General features: G+C 46.7%; 1 protein-coding gene across 1 annotated transcript; it reads right to left on the reverse strand.

Moving 5' to 3' along the window:
• Positions 1 to 26,306, reverse strand: panx3 (pannexin 3). Its single transcript, XM_052040014.1, has 5 exons — positions 25,987 to 26,306; positions 17,121 to 17,260; positions 9,425 to 9,642; positions 2,865 to 3,535; positions 1 to 137 (listed from the first exon to the last, which is right to left on the reverse strand). Exons 1-5 carry the CDS (start codon positions 26,165 to 26,167, stop codon positions 70 to 72), a joined length of 1,278 nt encoding a protein of 425 aa, XP_051895974.1. The 5' UTR covers positions 26,168 to 26,306; the 3' UTR covers positions 1 to 69.
• Between the last annotated feature and the right edge of the window lie 342 nt (positions 26,307 to 26,648).

Raw genomic sequence — 26,648 nt, forward strand, 5'->3', positions numbered from 1 at the left:
GCTTTAATAGTTTTATTACAAATACATTTTTGAGAACTAATGTGATCTCTGGTTGTCACTGTTGTTCCCTCAACAACTTGAGGAGCTCTGGGGGCCACTGCAGCTCCAGTCTGTGGCTTCTCTTGTTTGGAGGTGGCCTGGATTATAATGAGAGACATGGGTTAAAAAGCATTCTATGCATAATCTGCAAACATGCAAACATGCATAATCTGATGCCTCTTCCAGGTGTGTGCCAGCTCTTTCAGTGAGGCAAGGCATACACCTGCTCTCTCAGTGTACACACGCATTGAGGGCAGGAGAGGGGAGCAGGAGGGTAGTGCATTGGGGAATATCCATTGTGCAGTTGGGATGGGAAGGGTTTGGTTAGGTTACATGTTAGATGAGATAATCCAAAAAGCTCCTGATGCTGGAAATCTGAAATAGAAACAGAAGATGTTGGAAATAGGTCATGCTGTGGAGAGAAAAACAGAATTAATGTTTTAGTTCAATGATCTTTCAGTTGGTGAGAAGCCATAGTTCAAGAAAGGAGGAAATGAAAAGTAGGAGACTGTGGGCCAGTTGGCCCAAAACCTGTCACTGGGAACCCATTGTGATGGAGGCGATAGAGGGACATTAGGAAAATCATGCAACAATCGAGCAGACTCGACATAGTTCTATAACAGGGAAATAATTTTTGATGAACTTGTTAAGATTCTTTGAGGACGTAACAGACAGTGGGGGACAGGGGAACCAGTATATTTCAGTTTCCAGAATGTAATTGATAAGAAGCCACATAAAAGGCACAAGGCACAAAATACACAAAATAAGAGCAGCTGGGGCCAAGGGGCATGGATAGTGGATTGACCAATTTACAGAAAACAGAGAGTGGAGGTAAATGAGTCATCTTCAGACTGGCAATTGGTTGGAAGCCCGAGGAACCAGTTCTAGGATCACAATATTTGTAATCTATTTTTATGACCTGCTTGAAGGGATTGGGTGTAATGTAGCCAGATTTGCTTATGATACAAAGAAAGGTGGGATCTCCTCAAGTTGTGGGGGGAACACAAAGCTATAAAGGGACATAGACAGGCCAAGTGAGAGGGGAAGAAGTTAGCAGTTGATGCATAATGCAGAAAAAGTGAGCTATCTGCTCTGGAGGGAAGAATGAAGAAAGAAAATATTATTTAAATGGAGTGAAACTACAAAATAATCCATGGGTCCAAGTACACAAAATTTAAAGTGTTGGCATGTAGGTACAAAAAGTAATTATAAAGACTAATGGGATATTTACTGCAAGTAGGGAAGTTTTGATCCAACTTTACAGGGAGCTGCACCTGGAGTACAGCATATAGTTTTGGTCTCCAGATGTAAGGAATGATATACAGCATTGGATGAAATGCAGGGGATGATGGCGAGATTTATTCCTGGGTCAAAGGGGTTGACATATGGTTGGGCTCGGACTGAGAGGTGATCTTATTGAGATGTACAAGGTTCTGAGAAGGATTTACAGGGTTCTTCTAGTGAAGTGAACTAGGGGGCATAGTTTCAGAATAATGGTTTGACGATCTAAGACCGAGATGAGGAGGAATTTGGAGCAGAGAACGAACTGCTGGAGGAACTCAGCAGGTCAGGCAGCCTCTGTAGAGGGAAATGGACAGTTGATGTTTCGGGTCGATACCTTTGATTTGAACTGGAAAAGTAGAGGAGAGATACCCAGTATAAAGTGGGGAGGGGGAGGGGGAGGGGGAGGGCAAGAGCTGGCAGGTGATGGGTGGATCCAGACGAGGAGGGGTGACGGGTAGATGGAGCAGGTGAGGTGGATGGCCCCTTCTCTCAGCTGGCACCAATACCATTTTTATCACGTGGTCTCTTTTGGTCTCCACCCAATCACGGATAACGTATTCTAGTTCGGTATTCCTAAATTCCTGCAGATGCTTCAAAGATCAGCTTTGAAAGTGGAGCTGGTATACACGGCTGCTGCTAATTCTCCAGAGTTATAACCGATGATATGGAGAAATATTTATCTCTCCTTTAATTATTTTCTCCAGCCCTCCCTCTCTCTGCAGCTTACGTTGGGTTTCCAACTTTTCGTATTTTTGATGAAAGGTTTTGACCTGAAACATTGACTCTTGCTTCTCAGGTTTCCAAAGGGCTGTAGGTACACAGGTATCGAAAATGGCCAGAATGGCTTCTGGAGTGCTGAGAGGGCTGGGGTACAAGGCTGGAGGAAGTATGCTGCATCTCCACAAAGCACTGGTTAGAGTGCACCACGAACACTGTCAGCAGTTCTCGCCCCCACAGTGTATATTTAACAGACTGGTTCCTGAACTCCAAACAATAAATTAGGAGGAGACATTACAGAGAATAGGGTTGTTCACTTTAGAGAACAGAAGGTTCAGAGGTGATTTAATTGAAGGCTTTAAGAGGAAATGATTGGGTAGAGAGAAGCTATTTTTGCCACTTGTGGATTCCAAGTCAAAGCCTACAATTTAAAGCCAGAACATTGAGGAGAGGAGTCAGGAAACATTTATACACACAAAGGGTCACATGGCTGGACTCCAGTTACAGCAGGCCAGCAAGATTGGCCGGGTCAGGTAAATTCAGGAGAGTGGTGACTGTGGCAGAGCCATCCACTGATGTCCAGGCCATTACGAGCCCTGGGGTAAAGGCAGGAGTTTTCACTGAATGGTGCAACACTGAGGGGCTCAGTGATCTGGTTCCAAATTCCTAAAGTCCTGCATATGTTTTAAAGGTCACTTGTGATGTGGAGCCAAGCTAAGACTAAGGACAACTTTTATTGTCAGATCAATAAGGTGCCATTGACTGAATATTGCAGGATTGTTTTAATATTACAGGTAGTGTAGTAATGTTTCTGCGTCACTTACCCTGAGGACCTAAGTACTTCCGTTGCTGAAGTCCGGGTGGCCCATTTCCACCACCCGCATTGGTACAGCTGCCACCTTCATAGGTTCCCAATCCCACCAGGAGTGCCATCATATCAACCAGCGTGTGGCCCTTCCTTCCTGCACTCACATCCTTCGCAATACACAGGACTGACAGGCGACTGAAGGACTGAAGCTGATTAATGTTTGTACGCAGAAAATGGAGAATCATGTTGAGGTCATTCAGGGCACAGCCCAGCATCTTCTTACTGACCAGGTCGAACGCAGGAAGCATCTGATATACAGCCAGAAATTGTTTATCCCAGTAACAAAGCTTCAGGAGATTGTGAATGATCATGGGGACTAAGAGCAGGTAAACACTGCCATTAACCACACTGATCATCTTGAATATAGTCAAAGAGGTTAGCTTACACTGAATCACAGCAGGAATATTGGAGTCACTGGTCAGGAGTCCTGATTTAATGGAGCAACTGAACTGATCCAAGAAAAACGCAGGCAAGTGGCAATAGATGAGGTAGAGGCACGCAGCAGCAATGAACACCAGCAAGAGCAGCTGTCTCATGTAGTACATGCAGATGTAGTAATAGGAGCGTTTCTTGCAGGCAAGGTAACGTTGCAGGAGTGGGAACTCAAGTAGCTTCTCCCTCCGAGCCCTTTGAACACAAATTGAACTGAGTGAGTCACTGTTCACGCTAAACAATCTGAAGTATTGTTAGTATAACATAGGACCAGCAGCTCCACATAAATACACTGCAAAATTCCACCGGGTTGGGATCGGAGTGCAGGAGCGGGTAGCAAGTGAGAAATGACCTATTTCAGCAGGGTGGTCCGATTATCGTTTTCAGTCTCACACCTGTTTGAGCGGGTAGAGTTTGCACCTACCTGATACATGCCCACCTCAGCCGGTTAAAAACCTTGTTCACAGAATGAAATTTGGGAGAATGTTGTTGGAAGGAGAAAGGTCATTGAAATGTCTGGGAAAAAAGCAAAGGCTGCTGGGGTGGTGGTGGAGGCAGATACAATAGTGGCGTTCAAGAGGCTTTTAATTGACTCATGAATCTGCAGGGAACAGAGGGATGTGGAACACTTGCAGGCAGAAGGGATTAGTTTAATTTGGCATTGTGTTCGGCACAGACATTGCAGGCCAAAGGGCCTGTTCCTGTGCTGCACTGTTCTACATTCCCTATGTTCTATGCTCCTAGATTATATGAGTCATCACAATATTCCCAAGGTCCAGTAAGAAGGTTATTGAGAAAAGAAACCTTCATTCACAAAGAAGGCATAGAAAGAATGGGAGGAGTACCATGAGGTCCAGCAGAAATTGTAAGAAATATTCCACTTCTCTGACAAGTTAAGAAAGATGTGCAAAGATGCGACCGACAAGTGTTCCCCATTACCAGACTCCTCACTCTCTCTGTGTCACAGAGTCATTTCAGCCCACAACGTCCATGCCAACCATCAAGTACCCATCTCTACTAATCCCTTTTGCAAGGACTTGGTCTGTTGCCTACTATGCCGTGGCAACTCATCTGGATGTCCATCATTTCTTTCTCACTCCTCTCATGTACTTATCTCTAACCCAATCTAATCCTCAGGCAATCTGGTCATGAAGACCAGGACACAAGGACTGCAGATGCTGGAATCTGGAGCAATCTATAGGGTTAGTACTCAAACAGCACTATCAGTTACTGTACTGGAATCTAGAGTTAGTACTCAATCAGCACTATCAGATACTGTGCTGGAATCTAGGAATAGTACTCAAATTGGGCAAACCAACACAAAGCCAGTGACTTTACAAAATGAAAAAGGTAGCTTTTTTAATTAGAATCATGGATAGTAAAATTCAAGAATCTTTGGGCATTAAAGCTGTTGAATTACTTTGATAAGGCCTGAGAGTTATGTGTGCACATTAATGGCGTGACTCATACCAGAACCCAATAGGGGTGAGGGCTTTGGACAGCACAAGCTGGAAGAAATAGAGCAAGTATCCAAATGTCTTTTAAATGTTGTTAATAATTTACCTGCCTCAACCTCTTCCCCGGCAGCTCTTTCCATATACTGACCACCCTCTGGGTGAAAACGTTGCCCCTCGGGTTCCTATTATATCTCTCCCCTCTCACCTTAAACCTATGCCCTCTAGTTCTTGATTCCCCAACCCTGGGAAAAAGACTGAGTGCATTCAGCCAATCTATGCCCCTCATGATTTCATACGCCTCTGTAAGTCCTAGCAATATCCTCATGAAGTCTCCTCTGCACTCTTTCCAGCAAAATGGCATCTTTCCTGTAGCAGGGCGACCAAAACTGAACACAATATTCCAGGTGTGGCCTCACCAACGTCTTGTACAACTGCAACATAACGTCCCAACTTCTATACTCAAAGCTCTGACTGATGAAGACCAACACATCAAAAGTCTTCTTCACCACCCTGCCTACCTGCGATGCCACTTTCAGGAAACAATGTACTTGTACTCCTAGGTCCCTCTGTTCCATAACACTCCCCAGAGACCTAACATTCACTGTGAAGGTCTTACGCTGATTTGCCTTCACAAAATGCAACGCAATGTTTTCTAAATGATTTTTACTGGCTTTTGGTAAATTGGTTTATTATTGTCACATGCACCGAGGTACAGTGAAAAACTTTGTTTTGCATGTCGTTCTTACAGATCATTTCATTACACAGTACATTGAGGTAGTACAAGGGAAAACAATAACAGAATGCAGAATAAAGTGTTACTGCTACAGAGAAAGTACAGTGCAGGTAGACAATAAGGTGCAAGGCCATATCAAGGAAGATTGTGAGGTCAAGAGTCCAGCTTATACTAGGGAACCGTTCAATAGTCTTAGAACAGCGAGATAGAAGCTGTCCTTGAGCCTGGTGGTACGTGCCCTCAGGCAACTGTATCTTCTGCCTGATGGGAGAGGGGAGAAGAGAGAATGTTCAGAGTTAGTGGGGTCTTTGATTATGTTGTCTGCTTTATTGAGGCAGCGAGATGTGTAGACAGAGTCCATGGAGGGGAGGCTGGTTTTCGTGATGTGCTGAGCTGTGTCCACAGCTCTCTGCAGTTTCTTGCAGTCCTGGGCAGAGCAGTTGCATTACAAGTGGTGGTGCATCTGATAGGATGCTTTCTATGGTGCATCAATAAAAATTGCTGAGGGTCAAAGGGGCCAAATTTCTTTAGCCTCCTGAGGAAGTAGAGGCTCTGGTGAGCTTTCTTGGCCATGGCGTCTACGTGGTTGGACCGGGACAGGCTATTGGCGATATGGCTTTGGTGAGAATGTACAAGACATAACTTTCTAAATGTCTTCAAGGTTGTGAAAATGTACAGGAAGTTACGCAGCAAAGGCAATATTTATGGAAGATTTGATAATAGTAGGAGCGGAACATGCAACTCTGTAATTGGTGTAAATAGCTGCTGAGTTCAGAGCCACAGCATGTCCTAACATTAGGCTGCAGTGAAAATGGAATGTCAATCCATTTTATTTCTGAGCCAGTTCATGCCTCAAAACAAGATTTGCACAACACAGTTTAGTGCTTCAATCAAGCCTAATGCATTGTGCACCAATTGTTATGCAGCCAATTTGTACTCTGGAAGAACCCACAACCAGCAAAGTCATAATAAAAAAATACTCTATTAAGCAGTGTTGCACGAGGATGTGATATTAGTCTGGACACTGTAAATTACTCCTCTGCTTAATAGCTCCAGGAGTAGGGAATGACAAGTGGAATTGTGGCCCTGCCAGGAAAAAGCAGTACAGGGGATGCAGGAGTGTACTCAAGAAGGAAATCAGGAGGGCAAAAAGGGGGCATGAGATCACTTCGGCAGAGAAGATTAAGGAGAATCCAAAGAGATTTTATAAATGAAGGAAAAAGAGTAACTAGTCCATCAAAGACCACAGGAGAAGGGCAAGATCTCCAATGAATATTTCTCCTCTGTTTTTATGTAGAGAAAGACATGAAGGCTTCGGAACTAGGAAAAGTAAATGGGGATGTCTTGGGGATAGTCGACATTACAGTAGAGGAGGTGCTGGACATCTTAAAATGTATGAAAGTAGACAAATCTCCAGGGCTTGACCAGAACACAATGGGAGGCTAGAGAAGAAATTGCAGGAACCCTGGCTGAGATATTCACATTATCATTAGCAACGAGTAAGATGCTGGAGGCTGGAGGCTGGTGAATGTTGTGCCTTTATTTACATCCTCTCTTCTCTCCTCTTCTATCGGGTAGAAGCTACAGGAGCCTGAGGGCACGTACCACCAGACTAAGGACAGCTTCTACCCCACTGTGATAAGACTATTGAATGGTTCCCTTATACGATGAGATGGACTCTGACCTCACGATCTACCTTGTTGTGACCTTGCACCTTATTGCACTGCACTTTCTCTGTAGCTGTGACACTTTACTCTGTACTGTTATTGTTTTTACCTGTACTACCTCAATGCACTCTGTACTAACCCAATGTAACTGCACTGTGTAATGAATTGACCTGTACGATCAGTATGCAAGACAAGTTTTTCACTGTACCTCGGTACAAGTGACAATAATAAACCAATACCAATACCAAAATGGGCTGCAAAGAAATACTTGGGAACTATAGACCTGTAAGTCTGAGATCTGTCAGTAGGTAGGTTACTAGAGAGGATTCAGGGGATAAGACATACTGTACATGCATCTGGAAAGACAGGGGTTGATCAGGGGTAGCCAGCATGGTTTTATGCACAGGAGATCATGTCTTACAAAGTTGATTGAGTTTTTTGATGAAGTCACCTGCCCCTTCACCTCGTCCCTTGCAGCACCCAGGGACCCAAACTGTCTTTCCAGATGAAGCAATAATTCACTTGCACTTCTTCCAGTCTAGTGAACCGCATTCAGTGTTCAGAGTGTGGTCTCCTCCACACTGGAGAAACCACACACAGACTGGGTGACTCTTTGCAGAACACTTGTGTTCAGTCTGCAGGGCTGACCCTGAGAGTCCTGTTGCTGCCATTTTAATTCTCCTTCCCGCTCCCACTCTGACCCATTGGTCTGTGACACAGTGAAGCCCAACCCAAGCTCAGGAACCTCCTCATCCGTCTGGGCACCTTCTGGACTCAATATTGAATTTTACACCTTCAGCTAACTTAACTTCTCCATGTCTATCAGTGATGTTTGTCTAGAACAAAACCTCATATTCTGCCTGGGTGGTCTACAACCCAATGGTATGAACACTGAATTTTCCAATTCCAGGTAACCCTTACCTCCTGTGTTCCCCTCTCTGTCTCCTTCAGATCTGCTTCTCCAACTTTCGTTCTCTTTCCCATACAACTCCGACCCCCCCACCCCCACCAGCTCCCCATCACCGATTTTCATCCCTCTCCCCCTCCTGGTTCCATCCACCTAGTTTGTACGTTCTCCCCGTGTCTGTGTGGGTTTCCTCCGGGTGCTCCGGTTTCCTCCCACATTCCTAAGACGTCCGGGTTAGGCAGTTGTGGGCATGCTGTGTTGGCGCCGGAAGCGTGGCGACACTTGCGGGCTGCCCCCAGAGCATTCGACACAAGAAGTGCATTTCATTGTGTGTTTCGATGTACACATGACTAATAAAGATCTTATCTTATCTTACTGCCCCCTCCTCTCCCATTTGGTCGCATCTGCCCTGCACCTCTCCCCTCATGGTTCCCCTTATCGCCTTCCTTACTGATCAGATTCCAGCACTGGCAGCCTTTGTGTTCCCACTTATCATCCTCCTCGCTGTCTCCACCGTCACCCTCCCCTTCCCCCACCTGGCTCTATCTGCCCATCACCTTCACCCCTCCCTCGCCTACCAGCCCCGTCTCACCCCTCTCCCTCTCCTCTATACCAGCCACCTCCCCTCTCCACTCTCTGTCCTGATGCAGGGTCTTGACACAAAACATCAACAATTCCTCTCCCCCCACAGGTGCTGCTCGACCCACTGAGTTCCTCCAGAAGGTTGTTTTTGATCAATGACCCACCGCTCTCTGTAGCCTCAGATCACTCTTCCTGTCGCAGTGACAAGCTTTCGCATTCACTTCCTTTGTCCGTGATCAGCTGTTCCCTTTGCCTCAGTCTCTGTGGAAAAGACCCATTGTTTCCTTTTCTTGTTGTACCGTTGGCCATCCTTTTCTATTAATTGTCCATAATTCCTTAGCTCATAAAGGTGGCCATTCAGCCCATTGGGTCTAGGCTGTCTCATTGAGCTCCCACTAATTTTTCCTTAAATTTATTCTCCCCATAATCCCATCAACTTGCTCCAGAGTCTCCCACTCACCTACGCACCAGGTGTAACCCCCCAGCAGCCAATTAACCGAGCAGCCTGCATGTCTTTGGGAAGTGGCCGGAAGCCAGAATTGCCGGGAAAACCCACGTCAGCTCTACACAGGCAGCACCAGAAGTCAGGATTAAACCCGGCTCTCCGGAGCCGTGAGGCAGCACCTCCATCGGCTGTGCCGGTGACCCATGCCCTGTGTCAGCGCTCCACATCTTACAGCCTCGTTCACTCTGCATGCTCCATTAGTTTAACAAGTAATGGAGATTTATACTTCCTACCTGTCCAGTTCCTCCTGGATCAGACTCTTGGCATTGGGGTTGTTCTCATATTTCTTCAGAATCAGTTGAACCACCTTAATTGATCGATTGTAAGCTTTATCCAACTCATCGATAATAAAAAGTAGGTCTGCAGTCAGAACTGGAGTAACAAAGGCTTTCCAGATTAAACTAGGAAGGTACATGGTCATACCAATGGCAAGAAGAGAGTATGGAAACACCTGTAAAAGTAAAGGAGCACAGTTAGACCTGGTCTCAGCATGAGTCTGGGATCACCTCGAACAAAAGAGTCTCAGTTACACTGAGTACTGACACAGCAGAACCGAAAAGTGTACAGGAACAGCGGGTACAGAAGGCAACCTCAGTCACACCGGTTCTCACTAGAGACCATGGAAGCAACAGTAACAGTGATAGAGACTCCAACTGGTACAGAAGGAAACTGTTCAATCCGTGGTCCATGCTGGCTCCCAACAGAGTAATTCCATCCCCTTCAACATTCTCTCAATGCCCATAAACTCCTCCTTGGTTCTGTAGCCAGTTAACCCACCAGCGGGTCTGCAGAGTGAAAGCAGAACTTCCAGTGGGTCCACATGGTCACAACGAGAATATGCAAACTCCACACAGGCAGCAACAAACTCATGTTGCGGGAGCGACCAGCCAGCACTATGCTGCCTTTACACTGATCATCACCAGGGAATGCAGAACATCAAACAGTACAGCACAGGATCAGGCCCTTTGGCCCACCATGTCTGTGCCAAACTTAGATCAGGTCGATAATAAAACCTTCTCCCCAAGGCAGAAGTCTCCACGACCAGAGGGCATCGGTTTAAGAAAGGAATAAAGGAGAATCTGAGGAAGAATTTTTTTCACCCCCGGGGGGTTACAATCTGGAACATGATGACTGAGGAGATGCTGGGGGCAGGTACTTACAACATTTAAAAACTGGACAAGCAGCTGAATGCATTGAAGGCTACAGACCAAGTGCTGGTAAGTGGGGTTGGTTTATACAGGTACTTGGTTGACCTTGTAGTTGTCACAGAACAATCACCCCAGACCCAGAACATCACTGCAGGAGTCCTTCAAGGCAAGCTCTTCCTTCCATCGTGTAAGAAGTAGCAATATTCACCTTACTGCACAATTTCAATTCCATTAGCAAGTAAAGCAATCCATCCCTGCATGCAACAAGGCCAAGACAACACACCACCAGAAAAATGCTCGGCAGTGCCCCCTCCAACAGAGGGAATCCAATCATCTACCCTCGACACTCAGGTCATCACCAACGCTGTGTCCCCAGCCATCAATAGAGTAAGGTCACCACCAATCAAACACTCAACTGGATCAGCCACAAAAACGCAGTGGCTACAAAAGCAGAAGGCAACTGGGCATCCTGTGGCAAATGACAAACTTCCTGCCACCCCAAACCACAAACACCACACACACACACACCACATATAACACACACACACACACCACATACAACACACACACCACATACAACACACGCACCACATACAACACACACCACATGCAATACACACACCACATACACACCACATACAACACACTCACCACATACAACACACACCACATACAACACACACCACATACAACACACACACCACATAACGTGTCACCTGATTACCTCTGTTCTTTCCATATCAACCCCTCTCTGCAAATTAAAACAAGCTTGTCTTCTCACTGGTTATCACAGAGATGTGGTCGAACGAAAGGCAGGACTGGCAACTCAGCATTCCTGGGCATTGAATTCCTGGGTGATGGGGGAGTGGGTGATGAGGAGCACTGCAATGTTCATTTACTGCAGTAATGAGGGATGGTATCCCAGAGGCTTTTCAAATGAGGCCATGTGGATAGAGTCTTGGAACAAAAAGGGGGCTTGGGGTTATACCACAGGCCACCTAACAGTCAGCAAGAGACAGAGGAGTGATAAAAACTAAAATAAGTTAGGGTAGGATTAGTGTAAAAATGGGTGCTTGATGGTCAGCTATTTGCAAGGAGGTAGAAGGGGTCTTAATGGGCTTAAAGGTGGATAAATCCCCAGGGCCTGATGAGATCTCTCTGAAACTTCTGTGAAAAACAAGGGAGGAGATTGCTGGGATCTTGACAGAGATTCTACATCTTCATTGTCTCCTGAAGTGGTGCCAGGTGACCGGTGGACAGCAAATATGGTCCCTTTTACTGACATCCCAAAGGGCAGCAGGGTAATTACAGGCTTGTGAGTGGAACAGAGGCGGTAGAGGTGTTAGTGATAAAAATCTGAGGGACTGGAGTAGCAGGGAAGAGCAAGGATTAACCAAAGGCAGTCAGCGTGGTTTTGTTGAGGGGAGATCCTGTCTGACCAATTCAAGTAAATATTTTGAAGAGGTGGCAAAATGTGTTATTGAGGGCAGTGCGGTTGATGTTGTCCACGAGGACTTCATCGAGGCCTTTGACAAGGTTCCCACATGAGAAACTGGTCCAAAGCACCCAAGGCAAGTGGGCAAATTGGATCCAAAAGTGTCTTGGTGATAGGAGGCAGAGGGTGATGGTGGGGGGGGTTGTTTCTGAGAGTGGAAGCCTGTGGCCAGTGGTGTACCACAGGGATCGCTGCTGGGCCCTCTGTTATACACATTAACAGTTTGGATATGAATGTAGTAGATAGATTAGTAAGTTCACACGTGATATGAAAGTTGTGGAGCTGTTGACAGTGGGGAGGAGAGCCTTAAACTACAGGGTGACATTGATCAGTGGGTACGGCGGGCAGAGCAGTGGCAGATGCTGATGCACTTTGGGTGACTGATAAGGGTAGAACATACACAATGAATGGCAGTGCATTAAAGAGAATTGAGGAGCAGAAGCAAAACATCCCAGGTAGATAAGGTGGTGAAGAAGGGATACGTGCCTTCATTAGCCGGGAGCAGGGAGATTTTAAAACCTTGGTTGGGCCACAGCTGGAGTACTGTCGGCAGCCTGTTCACCACACTACAGGAAGGATGTGACTGCGCCGGAGAGGGTGCAGAGGAGACTCACCAGGATGTTGCCTGGGACAGAGCAGTTCAGTTCTGAGGAGAGGCTGGTTAGGCCGGGTTTGTTTCATTGTGCTATACCAGGCCCGGTCTGCTTAACCTTCCTCTGTACATCAACTCCTTCATCCCACCAGTCAAGCCCGTGAACCTTGTCTGCACTGGATCCAAAACAACAACATTGTTCCTTAACTATGGAGACTAAACCCATGTGAAGTGCTCCACATGCTGTCTCACTGGCACTCTTAATTTGCATCAAAACTTCCTTACTTATGCATTTCATGCCCCTTGCTGCGAAGGCCAACACTTTGTTACTCTCTCTAACTGCTTGTTATCTGCCGTGCTGACACTTTATGTTTCTTGGACTCCACAATCACACCATTTTGTAGTGTCACTCCATTTAAATAATAAATTGCTCTTTCATCCTGCCAAAGAGGATAATCTCCCACCTTCCCAAATAATATTCTATTTGCCAACTTGCTCCACCTCATCTCCAACAAGCTTCCTGCGGGAGTGGAGTTCACCAACAAAATGCAGCAAACTGTTCACCCTGTTTTGCCTCCACACCACAACCAAGGCCATCCCTTGTGTCAGCATCAACATGGTGGCCTATCAATATGCTCTATGACTTTATGGCCTCAGATAACCCCATTTACCAGCATTTAGTCTACAGCCTTCTCTGCCTTGGAGATTCAAGGGCTCATCTAAAAACTGGTTAAATATTTGAGAAGACCTGCTTCTCTCAGTCAGTATGTTCCAGAATCCAACTACTTCTTATATTCTGTGTCCTGGCGAATGAAGACAAATTTCCCATATCTTCACCACCTTCGAGTCACAGAGTACTACAGCACAGAAACAGGCCCTTCAGCCCATCTAATCCATGCCGACTTGATCTCTCTGCCTCATCCCATCTACCTGCACCTGAATCATATCCCTCCAAACCCCTCCCACCCATGTACCTATCCAAACTTCTCTTAAATGTTACTATCGAACCCACATCTACCACTTCCACTGGCAGCTCGTTCCATGCTGGCGTCACGCTCTGAGTGAAGTAGTTTCCCCTCAGGTTCCCCTTAAATATTTCACCTTTCACCCTAAACCTATGTCCTCTAGTTCTCGTTTCATCCAACATGAGGGGGAAAAGCCTGCATGCATTCACCCTATCTATACCCCTCATAATTTTGTATATCTCCATAAGATCTCCCCTCATTCGCCTGCACTCCAGGAAATAAAGTCCGAACCTATCCAACCTTTCCCTCTAACTCAGGTCCTCAAGTCCCAGCAAAATCCTTGTAAATTTTCTCTGCACTCTTTCAAGCTTATTGATATCTTTCCTGTAGGTTGGTGACCAGAACTGCTCACAAATCTCCAAACTCGGCCTCACCAACGTCTTGTACAACTTCAACATAACATCCCAACGCCTGTACTCAGTGCCCTGATTTATGAAGGCCAAAGTGCCAAAAGCTCTCCTTACGACCCTATCCACCTGTGATGCTACTTTCAAGAAACTATAGATCTGTATTCCCAGGTCCCTTTGTTCTACCGCACACCTCAGAGCCCCACCATTCACTGTGCAAGTCTTACCCTGGTTTGTCCTCCCAAAGAGCAACACCTCACGCTTATCTGCATTAAATTCCATCTGCCATTTTTCAGCCCATTTACTTAGCTGGTCAAGATCACGCTGCAAACTTTGATAGCCTTCCTCGCTGTCAACTATGCCCCCAATCTTGGTGTCATCTGCAAATTTGCTGATCCAGTTTACCACATTATAAGATCAGATATTTATTTATTCATCACATGTACATTGAAATACACAGTAAAATGCGTCTTTTTGTGTTACCGAGAACGTGCTGGGGGCAGCCCACAAGTGCTGCCACTCTTCCTGCGTCAATGTTATCATCTAAATCATTAATATAGATGATAAACAACAATGGGCCCAGCACCGATCCCTGCGGCACACCACTAGTCACAGGCCTCCAGTCAGAGAGACAACCATCTACTACCACTCTCTGGCTTCTCCCGCTGAGGCAATATTGAATCCAATTGACAACTTCATCCTGAATGCCAAGCTACTTAACCTTCTGGACCAGCATCTCATGTGGGACTTTGTCAAAGGCCTTGCTAAAGTCCATGTAGACAACATCCACCTCCTTTCCCTCATCGACCTTCTTGGTAACCTCCTTGAAAAACTCTATAAAATTGGTTAGACATGACCTACTACACACAAAGCCATGCTGACTATCCCTAATTAGGCCCTGTCTATCCAAATACTTATATATCCTGTCCTTTAGAATACCTTCCAATAACTTACCCATGACTGACATCAGGGTCACAGTCCTATAATTTCCTGGCTTATTCTTAGAGCCTTTCTTAAACAACGGAACAACATTAACTATCCTCCAGTCCTCCAGCACCTTACCTGTGGCTAAGGATGTTTTAAGTATCTCTACCAGGGCCCCTGCACTTTCTGCACTAGCCTCCCAGAAGGTCTGAGGGGACACTTTGTCAGGTCCAGGGGATTTTTCCATCTTCATTCATCTCAAGACAGCCAGCACCTCCTCTTTCGTAATCTGGATACAGTCCATGACCTCATTACTCTGTTGCCTCCGTTCTATAGTCTCCGTGTCTGTCTCCAGAGTAAATACGGATAAAAAAATCTATTTAAGATCTCGCCCATCTCTTTCAGCTCAATGCATAGATGTCCATGCTGATCTTCGAGGACCAATTTTGTCCTTTACTATCCTTTTGCTCTTAATATAGCCAGAGAAACCCTTAGGATTCTCGTTCACCTTGTTTGCCAGAGCAACCTCATGTCCTCCTTTTGCCCTCCTGATTCCTTTCAAGTGTTCTCTTGCATTTCTTGTACTCTAGCTCTTCATTTGATCCTAACTGCCTACACCTGACACGTGCCTCCTTTTTCTTTATCAGAACCTCAATATCTCTCGATAACCAATGTTCCCTAAACCTGTTAGCCTTTTATTCTAACAGGAACATACAGATTCTGTATTCTCAATATTTCACTTTTGAAGCCCACAAGCATCCCTTTGCCAGAAAACAGCCTATCCCAATCCACACCCGCCAGATCCCTTCTGATGCCCTCAAAATTGGCCTTCCTCCAGTTTAGAATCTTAACCCTAGGACCAGTCCTATCCTTCTCCATAATTATCTTGAAACTAATGGAATTATGATCACTAGATCCAAAGTGTTCCCCTACACACACTTCTGTCATCTGCCCTGTCTCATTCCCTAAATGGAGATCCAGTATCGTGCTCTCTATAGTTGGAACCTCTACATCTTGATTAAGGAAACTTCCCTGAACACATTTGACAAACTCTATCCCATCCAATCTCTTTACTGTATGGGAGTCCCAGTCAATATGTGGAAAGTTAAAATCACCCACTATCACAACCTTATTTTTCTTGCAGCTATCTGTCTCCAGATTTGTTCCTCTAAATCCCACTGACTATTGGGAGGTCTATAATATAGTCCCATTAATGTGGTCATCCCTTTCTTTATCCTCATTTCCACCCATATTGCCTCAGTAGACGAGCCCTCCTGTATGTCCTCTCTGAGCACTGCCGTGACATTTTCCCTGATGAGTAATGCCACTCCTCCCCCTATACTATCTCCCTCTCTGTCATGTCTGAAACATCGGAACCCCAGAACATTGAGCTGCCAGCCCTGCCCCTCCTGCAACCAAGTCTCACTAGTGGCAACAACATCATAATTCCACATGCCGATCCATGCTTTAAGTTCACTTACCCTACCTACAATACTCCTCGCATTGAAATAGATGCAACTCAGAACATTAGTCCCACCGTGCTCATCAACCTGTCGATTTCTGTCTCTGCTTGTAGTCTTAACATCTACTTTCCCCACAGCCCCTCCACTTGCTGCCCTGCCGCTCTGGTTCCCACCCCTCTGCAACTCTAGTTAACCACCCACCCCCCACCCCCTCGAGCATCACTAGCAAATCTTCCTGCAAGGATATTGGTCCCCCTCCCGTTCAGGTGCAAACCATCCCGTTTGTCCAGGTCCACTTGCCCTGGAAGAGAGTCCAAATAATCCAAAAATCTGAAGCCCTCCCTCCTGCACCATCTCGCTATCCACATCTTCCTATTTCTTGCCTCACCAGAACGTGGCACGGGCAGCAGTCCTGAGATCACCGCCCTGGAGGTCCTGTCTTCTTCACTACCTGTGCCGCCACCTGCAGGGGTCCTTGGAATTGTACCCTCAACCCCCCCCCACCCCCTCCCCAAGGCCCTCCACAGCAGAGGTCACCAGGTGGGCAGAGGAAGAGGTTCAAGAGTATTCTAAAAATGTTTTTGAAATTGTGCTGCCCCACTGACTCCTGAGAATCCTGGTCCAGACCACGCAAAGAGGAGGCGGAGCACTCGGGGTGGTACTGAGAACTTTGACTCTCCATTTGGGAGCACCCGGGAATCCCGGAAGCAGAACACCACCTCACCAGTTCCCCACCTGCCCGCGACACTAAGCTCCCTGCCCTACTTGTGGCAGATTTTACACATTGGCCGAATCAGTCACCTCAGAAGCCACAGGATAAACTGGCAGTAAGTCATCCTCTATCCCCAGGGGCCGCTTGAGACGACGGCCGTTTTCTCATACACTCTCATGTTGTCACATCCCTATTGGACCCTGGTGTTCGGTGTGTTCAGTACCTTATGAATCCAGAGTGATGTCTGCATGTTGTTGTTGGGGTGGAGTTGATGGTGGAGCAGAGTCTCCCAACAGTATAAGTCCACGTAGGCGGCCTGCTTCAGTGAGAAGTTACTGGGTGGGAAACAGGTTATTTGTGATCCTGAAACACAGACAATGAAAGTATGATTCTTTGTGTAGTGTTTTTCTGCATCAACAGGTGGTGACGTAACTTGGTCCCTTTATTTGGTGTTGGAGCTAGGCCCCTGGGAACAGTGCTTTGGGTCTGCAGACAGAGAAAATAGTGTGAAGATAGCACAAGTAACACTCAAGTGCTGCAAAGGGTGCTGAACATCGGTGTGTGCCGACCAGCTGACAGAGCTGATGTGGTAAATGATGTATAAATGGGGAAATCGCAGTGGGATCAAAATGATGGATTGTTATTTTCTCTCAAACTGTGAAAGGAAAATGGATGAAAAACTAGAAAAATCAATTGGAAACTCAGCTCGGCATAAGGTGTTCAACAGCAGCCTGGAAGTTATTCTGTGCTGTAAAATGTACCTGGAAGCAATAGCCACACCAGGCCAGTGCAAGGCCACCGGAGAGCACTTAATCACTCAGACCTTTCAGGTGGTGTGAGGAATGCACCTCTCTGCCCTGGCAGTGAACCACTACTTCAGGTGTGGGTTTATTTTGACCTAGAACAGGGAGTGGCATGTGGACGGACACTATAGCCAAAGGGCACTGGGGTAGGGTCACCACAGTCAGGGACCCCGACAAGGAAAGAAGAAAGTCATACCTGCGAGATGAATGTCATCAGAAGCCTGACTGTCTTATCTGTCACTTCACTCCCAGACTCCCTAACCATGGCTCAGGTAGAGCTGGGCCCTTTAAATAAAACTGGAGCAGGCTTCCTCACCTGGGTTAGGACCTGCTCCTGCACTAAAGACCCATGCAATTCACAAAGTGTGGATCAGAGCTAGAACTTCACAGCGGTAACTATCCATCAAACTTCGCACATCCACGGACGTCACTGGCTGGGGCTTCCATTCACGGGCAGGGCCTTGTTGCAGTTCCCCAAAGAGCACTGTGCATGAACAGGATGGCTGAATGCATTTCACTTGTTCTTCAGATAAAAACATAATAATTGCGTTGTGTATAATAAGGTGCTACACTATTATTTCACAAGGAAACCAGTGTCCTGGGTTCAGTGATAGAATCAGTTAAGTGGAATAAAGCAGAACAAATAAGGGAATATCTGGCAAAAGTGACCATAATATGATAGAATTTAATACGAGGACTTCAAGGATTCTGTTTATTAGTTAAAACTGAAAAATTCATGTCCCAGTCATGAAATTTTACAAGCCCAAAATCAAGAGTTTTGGCATTGAGCAGCTACAGAGACAAGGTAAATATGGGATCATCCATGATCTTACTGAGTGCTTGAAATGGTTTAGGGGATCTATGGCCCAAATATCCTGGTTCTGATAATCAATCCCTTATTAAAAGATAATGATAAAGATCGTTTATTGATTAAGGGAGCTCAGAATTCAAAAGCTATGCAACAACATTAGGTCCTTGGTGATCTCCCATCTGAAGTACTATCAATACTAAATATTGATAGTACTTCAGTAAATACTATCGGCTGAAGTTCAGTAAATACTATCAGTATTGAAATACTATCAGTACTATCAATACTATCGCCCAATAGTAACAGGGATATTGAGGAGCATTAGAGAAGCAGATCCTAGAAAGGTGTGAGAATAACAGAGTTGTTGTGATGGGAATTTTAATTTCCCAAACATCGATTGGCATCTCCAGACAGTGAGGGGTTTAGATGGGGTGGAGTTTGTTAAGTGTGTTCAGGAAGGATTCTTGACATAATATGTAGATAGGCCTACAAGAGGAGAGGCTGTGCTTGATTTGGTATTGGGAAATGAACCTGGTCAGGTGTCAGATCTCTCAGTGGGAGAGCATTTTGGTGATAGTGATCATAATTCTATCTCCTTTACGTTAGCACTGGAGAGAGATAGGAACAGACAGGCTAGAAAGGCGTTTACTTGGAGTAAAGGGAATTATGAGGATCTCAGGCAGGAAATTGGAAGATTAAATTGGGAACAGATGTTATCAGGGAAAAGTACAGAAGAAATGTGGCAAATATTCAGGGGATATTTGTATGGAGTTCTGTATAAGCATGTTCCAATGAGACAGGGGAGTCATGAGAGGATACAGGAACCGTGGTGTACAAAGGCTATAATAAATCTAGTCAAAAGGAAAAGAAAAGCTTACAAAAGGTACAGAGAGCTAGGTAATGTTAGAGATCTGGAAGAGTATAAGGCTAATAGGAAGGAGCTTAAGAAGGAGATTAGGAGAGCCAGAAGGGGGCATGAGAAGGCCTTGGCGGGCAGGATTGAGGAAAACCCCAAGGCTTTCTACAAGTATGTGAAGAACAAGAGGATAAGATGTGAAAGAATAGGGTCTATCAAGTGCAGCAGTGGGAAAGTGTGTATGGATCCGGAAGAAATAGCAGAGGTACTTAATGAATACTTTACGTCAGTATTCACTACGGAAAAAGATCTGGGGGATTGTAGTGAGGACTTGCAGCGGCCTGAAGAGCTTGAGCATGTAGATATTAGGAAAGAGGAGGTGCTGGAACTTTTGAAAAGAATCAAGTTGGATAAGTCACCAGGATCGGATGAGATGTATCCAAGGCTGTTGTGGGAGGTGAGGGAGGAGATTGCAGAGCCTCTGACGATGATCTTCACATCGTCGATGGAGACAGGAGAGGTTCCAGAAGATTGGAGGGTTGCGGATGTTTTTCCCTTAATCAAGAAAAGGAGTAGAGATTGTAGTATGAAAGGCCAGGGGTCAGACGACAGTGACGACACTACTGACCCCCATGGTCGGATGATAGCATTGCCTATCAGGTCGGAAGCTACACCACTGTCAATCAAGGGTCCAGCTCCGCCCCACCCATTAAAGAGCACACCTGAGGACTGGCTCATAACCCACATTTGTTCTTGACCCTGAATCATTGGCTTGTTTCACCTGAGCGGCTCCGCCCCGCTACAGCCCTATAAAAGATGGTGCACGTGGGCTCTCGTCCTCTTTTCCGATTGCTGCTGGGGTCGAGGCCACAGGTGAGAGGGTGCACTTCCACAGGGGTCTAGGAGCATCCTGAGTAGATTCCCAGTAGCGTAGAGCCATTGTTTGTCCCGATTCAGGGGGTCCAGGCAACGTATTTGTTCGTTCCCTGATTGTTTGTACTAGTTCGTTGTGTGTGTGTGTGTGTGTGTATGTGTGTGTGTGTGTGTGTGTGTGTGTGTGCACTTCACCTCTGTTGCGACCTCCCCCTCCCACGTTTTGCGATCACCCGAGTGTGAGTGCGTGAGGGTGTATTTGTTCCTTCACATTCTGTTCCCGCGTTGGTCTTTGTGAATAAAATCCTCCTTTTAAAGCACAAAGACTGTGTGTCCAGATACCTTTTATCTTTAAGATACCAAAAGAACCTTTCTCATAACAATTGGCGCTGCGAGCAGTGTCTTAAGGGTATTGGCTGGACACAGACACATATGGGATGTTCTGGAGCAAGGGGAAGAAGGAAAGTTTAGGCACTGAGGAGAGGATCCCAGGATGGACTGATGAGAGAGAGTGATTTGGGAGCTTGGCCATTCTACTGGCAGACCACGGAAAGCCAGTGGACTGGGCTGAACACTTAGATCCACATGGTAAGAAACTGGGGCACCACGTGGTGGTCCTCCTCCAGAAGTTTGGGTTCCCCAGAGCCAAAGGGAGTCAAAGGGGTGCCTCCTGGCTCCTGGCGTCCCTTTTGAGGAGCCAGGTTGAGATTACTGACCAGTGTGGGATACCTGTCTACAGAGGGAAAAGGAGATAGAAACGCTTCGGCAGCGATGTTGCACACTGCAGGAGTCCGTTCAGACTGCCCAGACTCGGGCCAACGACCTCGAGGCCAGGAGTACCGAGGTCGCCTGCCGGCTGATTCAAGTACAGCGGGCACGAGCCCCCCGCAGGTCTGGCTGGCAACCGGACCCACTTAAAATCCGTGCCTTGGTCCAGCGTGGCGATAAGTTGGACGCATGGCTGGGGAATGGGGACATTTGGATGGATGAGGATGAGGAGGGGGTACCCAAAGAGCCCGAGCCCCATCACACCCGCCCCCCGCCCTATGCGCCTGAGCCCCTGCAGGCTCGACCCGTCACCACGCGGTCCCAGGTCTGCCATAGCAGGGAAGGGAGTCAGGATGGGACCCCTGCAGGGAAAGGTGCCCGAGGCCCCTCCGAGATCACGGAGACCCAGGACTTCTCCGTTAACGAGCTCACCCAGCTGGCGGACCGGTACCGCCAGTGGTCAGGCGAATCACTGGCTGCGTGGCTGCTCCACCTGTGGGACGAGGGAACCCCCAACGTGAACCTCTCTCAGCAGGAGGCGAGTGCCCTGGGGAGCTTGTCGGACCAACAGATCATTAATAATGGTCTGCGGGCACCACCGGGAGGGACTGGGGCACCGCTACCCTGTGGGATCGGGTAGTGGCCGCTGTGAGAATCTGATACCCTACCCTCCTCGAGTGGGATTTATACACTCGACCACAGTGGGGCACGGTCAGTGAGGGCACCAGGGTCATCCGGGAGTGGGAGCTAGTGACCGGCATATACGCAGGGACGGGTGACCTCGGGCTGTTAGAAAATACCATCGCGACCAGTGCACTAGTAGGGTAACTGGTCACCACCGTGTGCCCCAACCTGAGGCCAGTGGTCCTGCCCCTCATGGGACCAGTCAGCGGGAGGACAGTACGGGAAGCCATTACCCTCCTGGAGGGGTTAGAATACATGCAGCGGGGGGTGGCCACACAGGTCCACAGGGCGGAGACGAAGGCTGGACCTGTTGCATGCAGGAGTGGACCATGCTACCATAGATGGGATCCCGACCCCTGCTCTCTATGCAAGATGGAAAGAGCTCTGTGGGGGAAGCCTGGCCGGGGGACGCCCCATGACCACCCAGGGGCCAAGCCCGGCACAGGGGGCGCCCCCAACCACCGGACCACATGGGCTGCCCTCGCAGACACCAATACTGCCTCCACACCTCCCCCACCTGAAGCAGCTTTCCCTGCCCTCCGGGCTCAGCCCCGAGACCTGCTGCAAAACAGGAAATGTCCCACTTCCGCAAGCAGGAATCCTAACGAGAAAGGTTCTTTTGGTATCTGAAAGATAAAAGGTATCTGGACACACAGTCTTTGTGCTTTAAAAGGAGGATCTTATTCACAAAGAGCAACGCGGGAACAGAATGTGAAGGAACAAATGCACCCTCACGCACTCGCACTCGGGTGATCGCGAAACGTGGGGGAAGTTGCAACAGGGGTGAAGTGCACACCCGCTCACACACACACACAACGAACTAGTACAAATGATCAGGGAACGAACAAATACGTTGTCTGGACCCCCTGAATCGGGACAAACAACGGCTCTACGCTACTGGGAATCTACTCAGGACACTCCTAGACCCCTGTGGAAGTGCACCCTCTCACCTGTGGCCTCGACCCCAGCAGCAATCGGAAAAGAGGACGAGAGCCCACGTGTACCATCTTTTATAGGGCTGTAGCAGGGTGGAGCCGCTCAGGTGAAACAAGCCAATGATGCAGGGTCAAGAACAAATGTGGGTTATGAGCCAGTCCTCAGGTGTGCTCTTTAATGGGTGGGGCGGAGCCAGACCCTTGATTGACAGTGGTGTAGCTTCCGACCTGATAGGCAATGCTATCATCCGACCATGGGGGTCAGTAGTGTCGTCACTGTCGTCTGACCCCTGGCCTTTCATAATACAGAGATAGCCCAGGAAATTATAGACCAGTGAGTCTTACCTCAGTTGTTGGTAAGCTGACGGAGAAGATCCTGAGAGGCAGGATTTATGAACATTTGGAGAGGTATAATATGATTAGGAATAGTCAGCATGGCTTTGCTAAGGGCAGGTCCTGCCTTACGAGCCTGATTGAATTTTTTGAGGATGTGACTAAACACATCGATGAAGGGAGAGCTGTAGATGTAGTGTATATGGATTTCAGCAAGGTGTTTGATAAGGTACCCCATACAAGGCTTATTAAGAAAGTAAGGAGGCACGGGATCCAAGGGGACATTGCAATGTGGATCCAGAACTGGCTGGCCCACAGAAGGCAAAGAGTGGTTTTTGAAGGTTTGCATTCTGCATGGAGGTCGGTGACCAGTGGTGTGCCTCAGGGATCTGTTCTGGGACCCATACTCTTTGTGATTTTTATAAACGACCTGGATGAGGAAGTGGAGGGATGGGTTCGTAAGTTTGCTGATGACACAAAGGTTGGATGTGTTGTGGATAGTTTGGAGGGCTGTCAGAGGTTACAGCGGGACATAGATAGGATGCAAAGTTGGGCTGAGAAGTGGCAGACGCAGTTCAACCCAGATAAGTGTGAAGTGTTCATTTTGGTAGGTCAAATATGATGGCAGAATATAGTATTAGTGGTAGGACTCTTGGCAGTGTGGAGTATCAGAGGGATCTTGGGGTCCGAGTCCATAGGACACTCAAAGTGGCTGCGCAGGTTGACTCTGTGGTTAAGAAGGCATATGGTGTATTGTCCTTCATCAATCAGGGAATTGAAATCAGGAGCCGTGAGGTATTGTTGCAGCTATATAGGTCCCTGGTCAGACCCCACTTGGAGTACTGTGCTCAGTTCTGGTCGCCTCACTACAGGAAAGATGTGGAAGCCATAGAAAAGGTGCATAGGAGATTTACAAGGATGCTGCCTGGAATGCGGAGCAAGCCTTATGAAAGCAGGTTGAGGGAACTCGGCCTTTTCTCCTTGGAGAGACAGAGGATGAGGGGGGACCTGATAGAGGTGTATAAGATGATGAGAGGCATTGATCGGGTAGATAGAGGCTTTTCCCCAGGGCTGAATTGGTGGCCACAAGAGGATATAGGTTTAAGGTTCTGGGAGTAGGTATAGAGGAGATGTCAGGGGTAAGTTTTTTACTCAGAGTGGTGAGTGTGTGGAATGGGCTGCCGGCAACGGTGGTGGAGGCGGATACGATCGGGTCTTTTAGGAGACTGTTGGATAGGTACCTGGAGCTGAGAAAAATAGAGGGCTGTGGGTAGCCTAGTAATTTCCAGGGTAGGGACATGTTCAGCACAGCTTTGTGGGCTGAAGGGCCTGAATTGTGCTGAAGGTTTTTCTATGTTTGTATGTTTCTATATCAATGGATAAAAGAAATCTGGAATTCTCTTCCCAAAAGGATTGGGGATATTGAAATAAAGATATTGGCAGATGTGAATAAAGGCAGGGAAGTGGTGTGGAGGGACAGATCTTGTCAGATCCAGGTAAGTAGTTGAACAGTTTTGAAGCCGTGAAAAGTCTAGATCTGTTTGTATCAGGGAGGCTTATATCCGGCCTTCTTCACAATCTTAGGATGTCCCAAAGAACTTTACAGCTGTGAGCATGTTGGAATTTTTCTGTAACAGCAAGCTCCTTCAAAAACATCAAGTGATGCTATGTTTTGGAATGGATGAAGTATTGATCAGGGCAACTTTGCTCTTCAAGTCTGTGCCATGCAATCTTTCATAGAACATAGAACAATTACAGCACAATTCAGGCCCTTCAGCCCACAAAGCTGTGCTGAACATGTCCCTACCCTAGAAATTACTAGGCTTACCCCTAGCCCTTTATTTTACTCAGCTCCATGTACCTATCTAACAGACTCTTGAAAGACCCTATCGTATCAGCCTCCACCACCGTTGCCGGTAGCCCATTCCATGCACTCACCACTCTCTGAGTAAAAAACTTACCCCTGACATCTCCTCTATACCTACTCCCCAGCACCTTAAACCTATGTCCTCTTGTGGCCACCAATTCAGCCCTGGGGAAAAGCCTCTATCTACCCGATCAATGCCTCTCATCATCTTATACACCTCTGTCAGGTCCCCCCCTCATCCTCCGTCTCTCCAAGGAGAAAAGGCCAAGTTCCCTCAACCTGCTTTCATAAGGCATGTTCCGCATTCCAGGCAGCATCCTTGTAAATCTCCTCTGCACCGTCTCTACGGCTTCCACATCTGTCCTGTACTGAGACGACCAGAACTGAGCACAGTACTCCAAGTGGGGTCTGACCAGGGACCTATATAGCTGCAACAATACCTCACGGCTCCTAAATTCAATTCCACGATTGATGAAGGAACGGCTCCTAAATTCAATTCCCTGACTGATGAAGGAATCAATCCAGTAGATGAGGGCATAGTTTAACTTGTCATATGCAAACAGCACTCCCTCCCAACCACACTCACATGTCACACCAGATTTTTAAAAGTCAGTTCTTGAGAGAGGGATTTGAACCCACAGCCTTCAGATGCAAGGTGAAAATGCTATCAACTGATGACAGAGACCTTGATGTAATGCTGGCGATGGGATAATATGCAAGAAATCTCAGTTAATTAAATAATTTTATATACATTGCTTGAACAGGTAGAATAACCATAAATTAGAACCAATAAGCAGCCTAAACAAACATCACTATAAGTGATCTTCCCAGTCCTGAAATTCCCTTTTTTTGTTCTATTAATTAGTTAATTAGTCAATTTTAATTAACCATCAAAACTTATTAACTGATAATTAAGTATTCGTTAAGCAAGCATGAAGCATTTAGCATATATCCAGATTTCACGGAAGTATAAACAATCAATGCATTTAGCTATTCAGCAAGCATTAACAGTGCAATAAATTACGGAATTTAGTCCTTAATTAATTATATCGGCATGAACTATTAACCAACATTTGACTACTAGCTAGCCAGTTAATCTGTTAATATGTAATCAATCATCCATCTTGTGTAAGACAGTGAAACCAAGTAGAGCAAGACTCACGAAGAGAGATTTCTTTTGCCAATGCAGCTGAAACCAGAAGAAGAGGAAGTCCCACGGAGATAAATTTAATCATTCGGTCAGTGGCCAGCTCTAAGCGCAAGCCTTTAGCTTTTGAATCCTTCGGTTCCCTGATAAGGGAATCAGATAAAATAAATTCAGTTGCTATACTAGCAACAGACATTCTGCCTGAGAATGGTAATAGTAACAGAGGGGCTCAGCACGGAGGCTCAGAAGGGAAAATGTGAGCTCTGCACAAACTAAATACAAAGTGTCCTCAGATAAAAAGGCACAACATTCAACCAGTTTTGTTTAAAAAAAGAACTAGAAAGTACACAAGGGAGGAAAATAGTATCAAGATGTTGGAACTAACTGCCCTTGAGATTATATAGGGCCAGGGGCTGGACCAGAACTAATTACAAAGTCGTGGTGCCAAGAACCAGAGACTATTATTTGTTGGAACTGAGAACAGAAGGGGAAACCAATGCCACATTCCTTCCTACTGAGAAACTATGTCATCTTAACCAGACCAGCCCAAGCCTAAACACAGAGTATCAACTTCAAATTAGAGAGCTCACTACAAGACCACTGAGACAATCTGGAGCAGTGCAGTTATTTATGGAGTAACTCAGTATCCAGTACACACACACTTTGGGATAAATGCA

Source organism: Pristis pectinata, chromosome 27 (assembly GCF_009764475.1).
Source record: "Pristis pectinata isolate sPriPec2 chromosome 27, sPriPec2.1.pri, whole genome shotgun sequence".
Taxonomy (NCBI): domain Eukaryota; kingdom Metazoa; phylum Chordata; class Chondrichthyes; order Rhinopristiformes; family Pristidae; genus Pristis; species Pristis pectinata.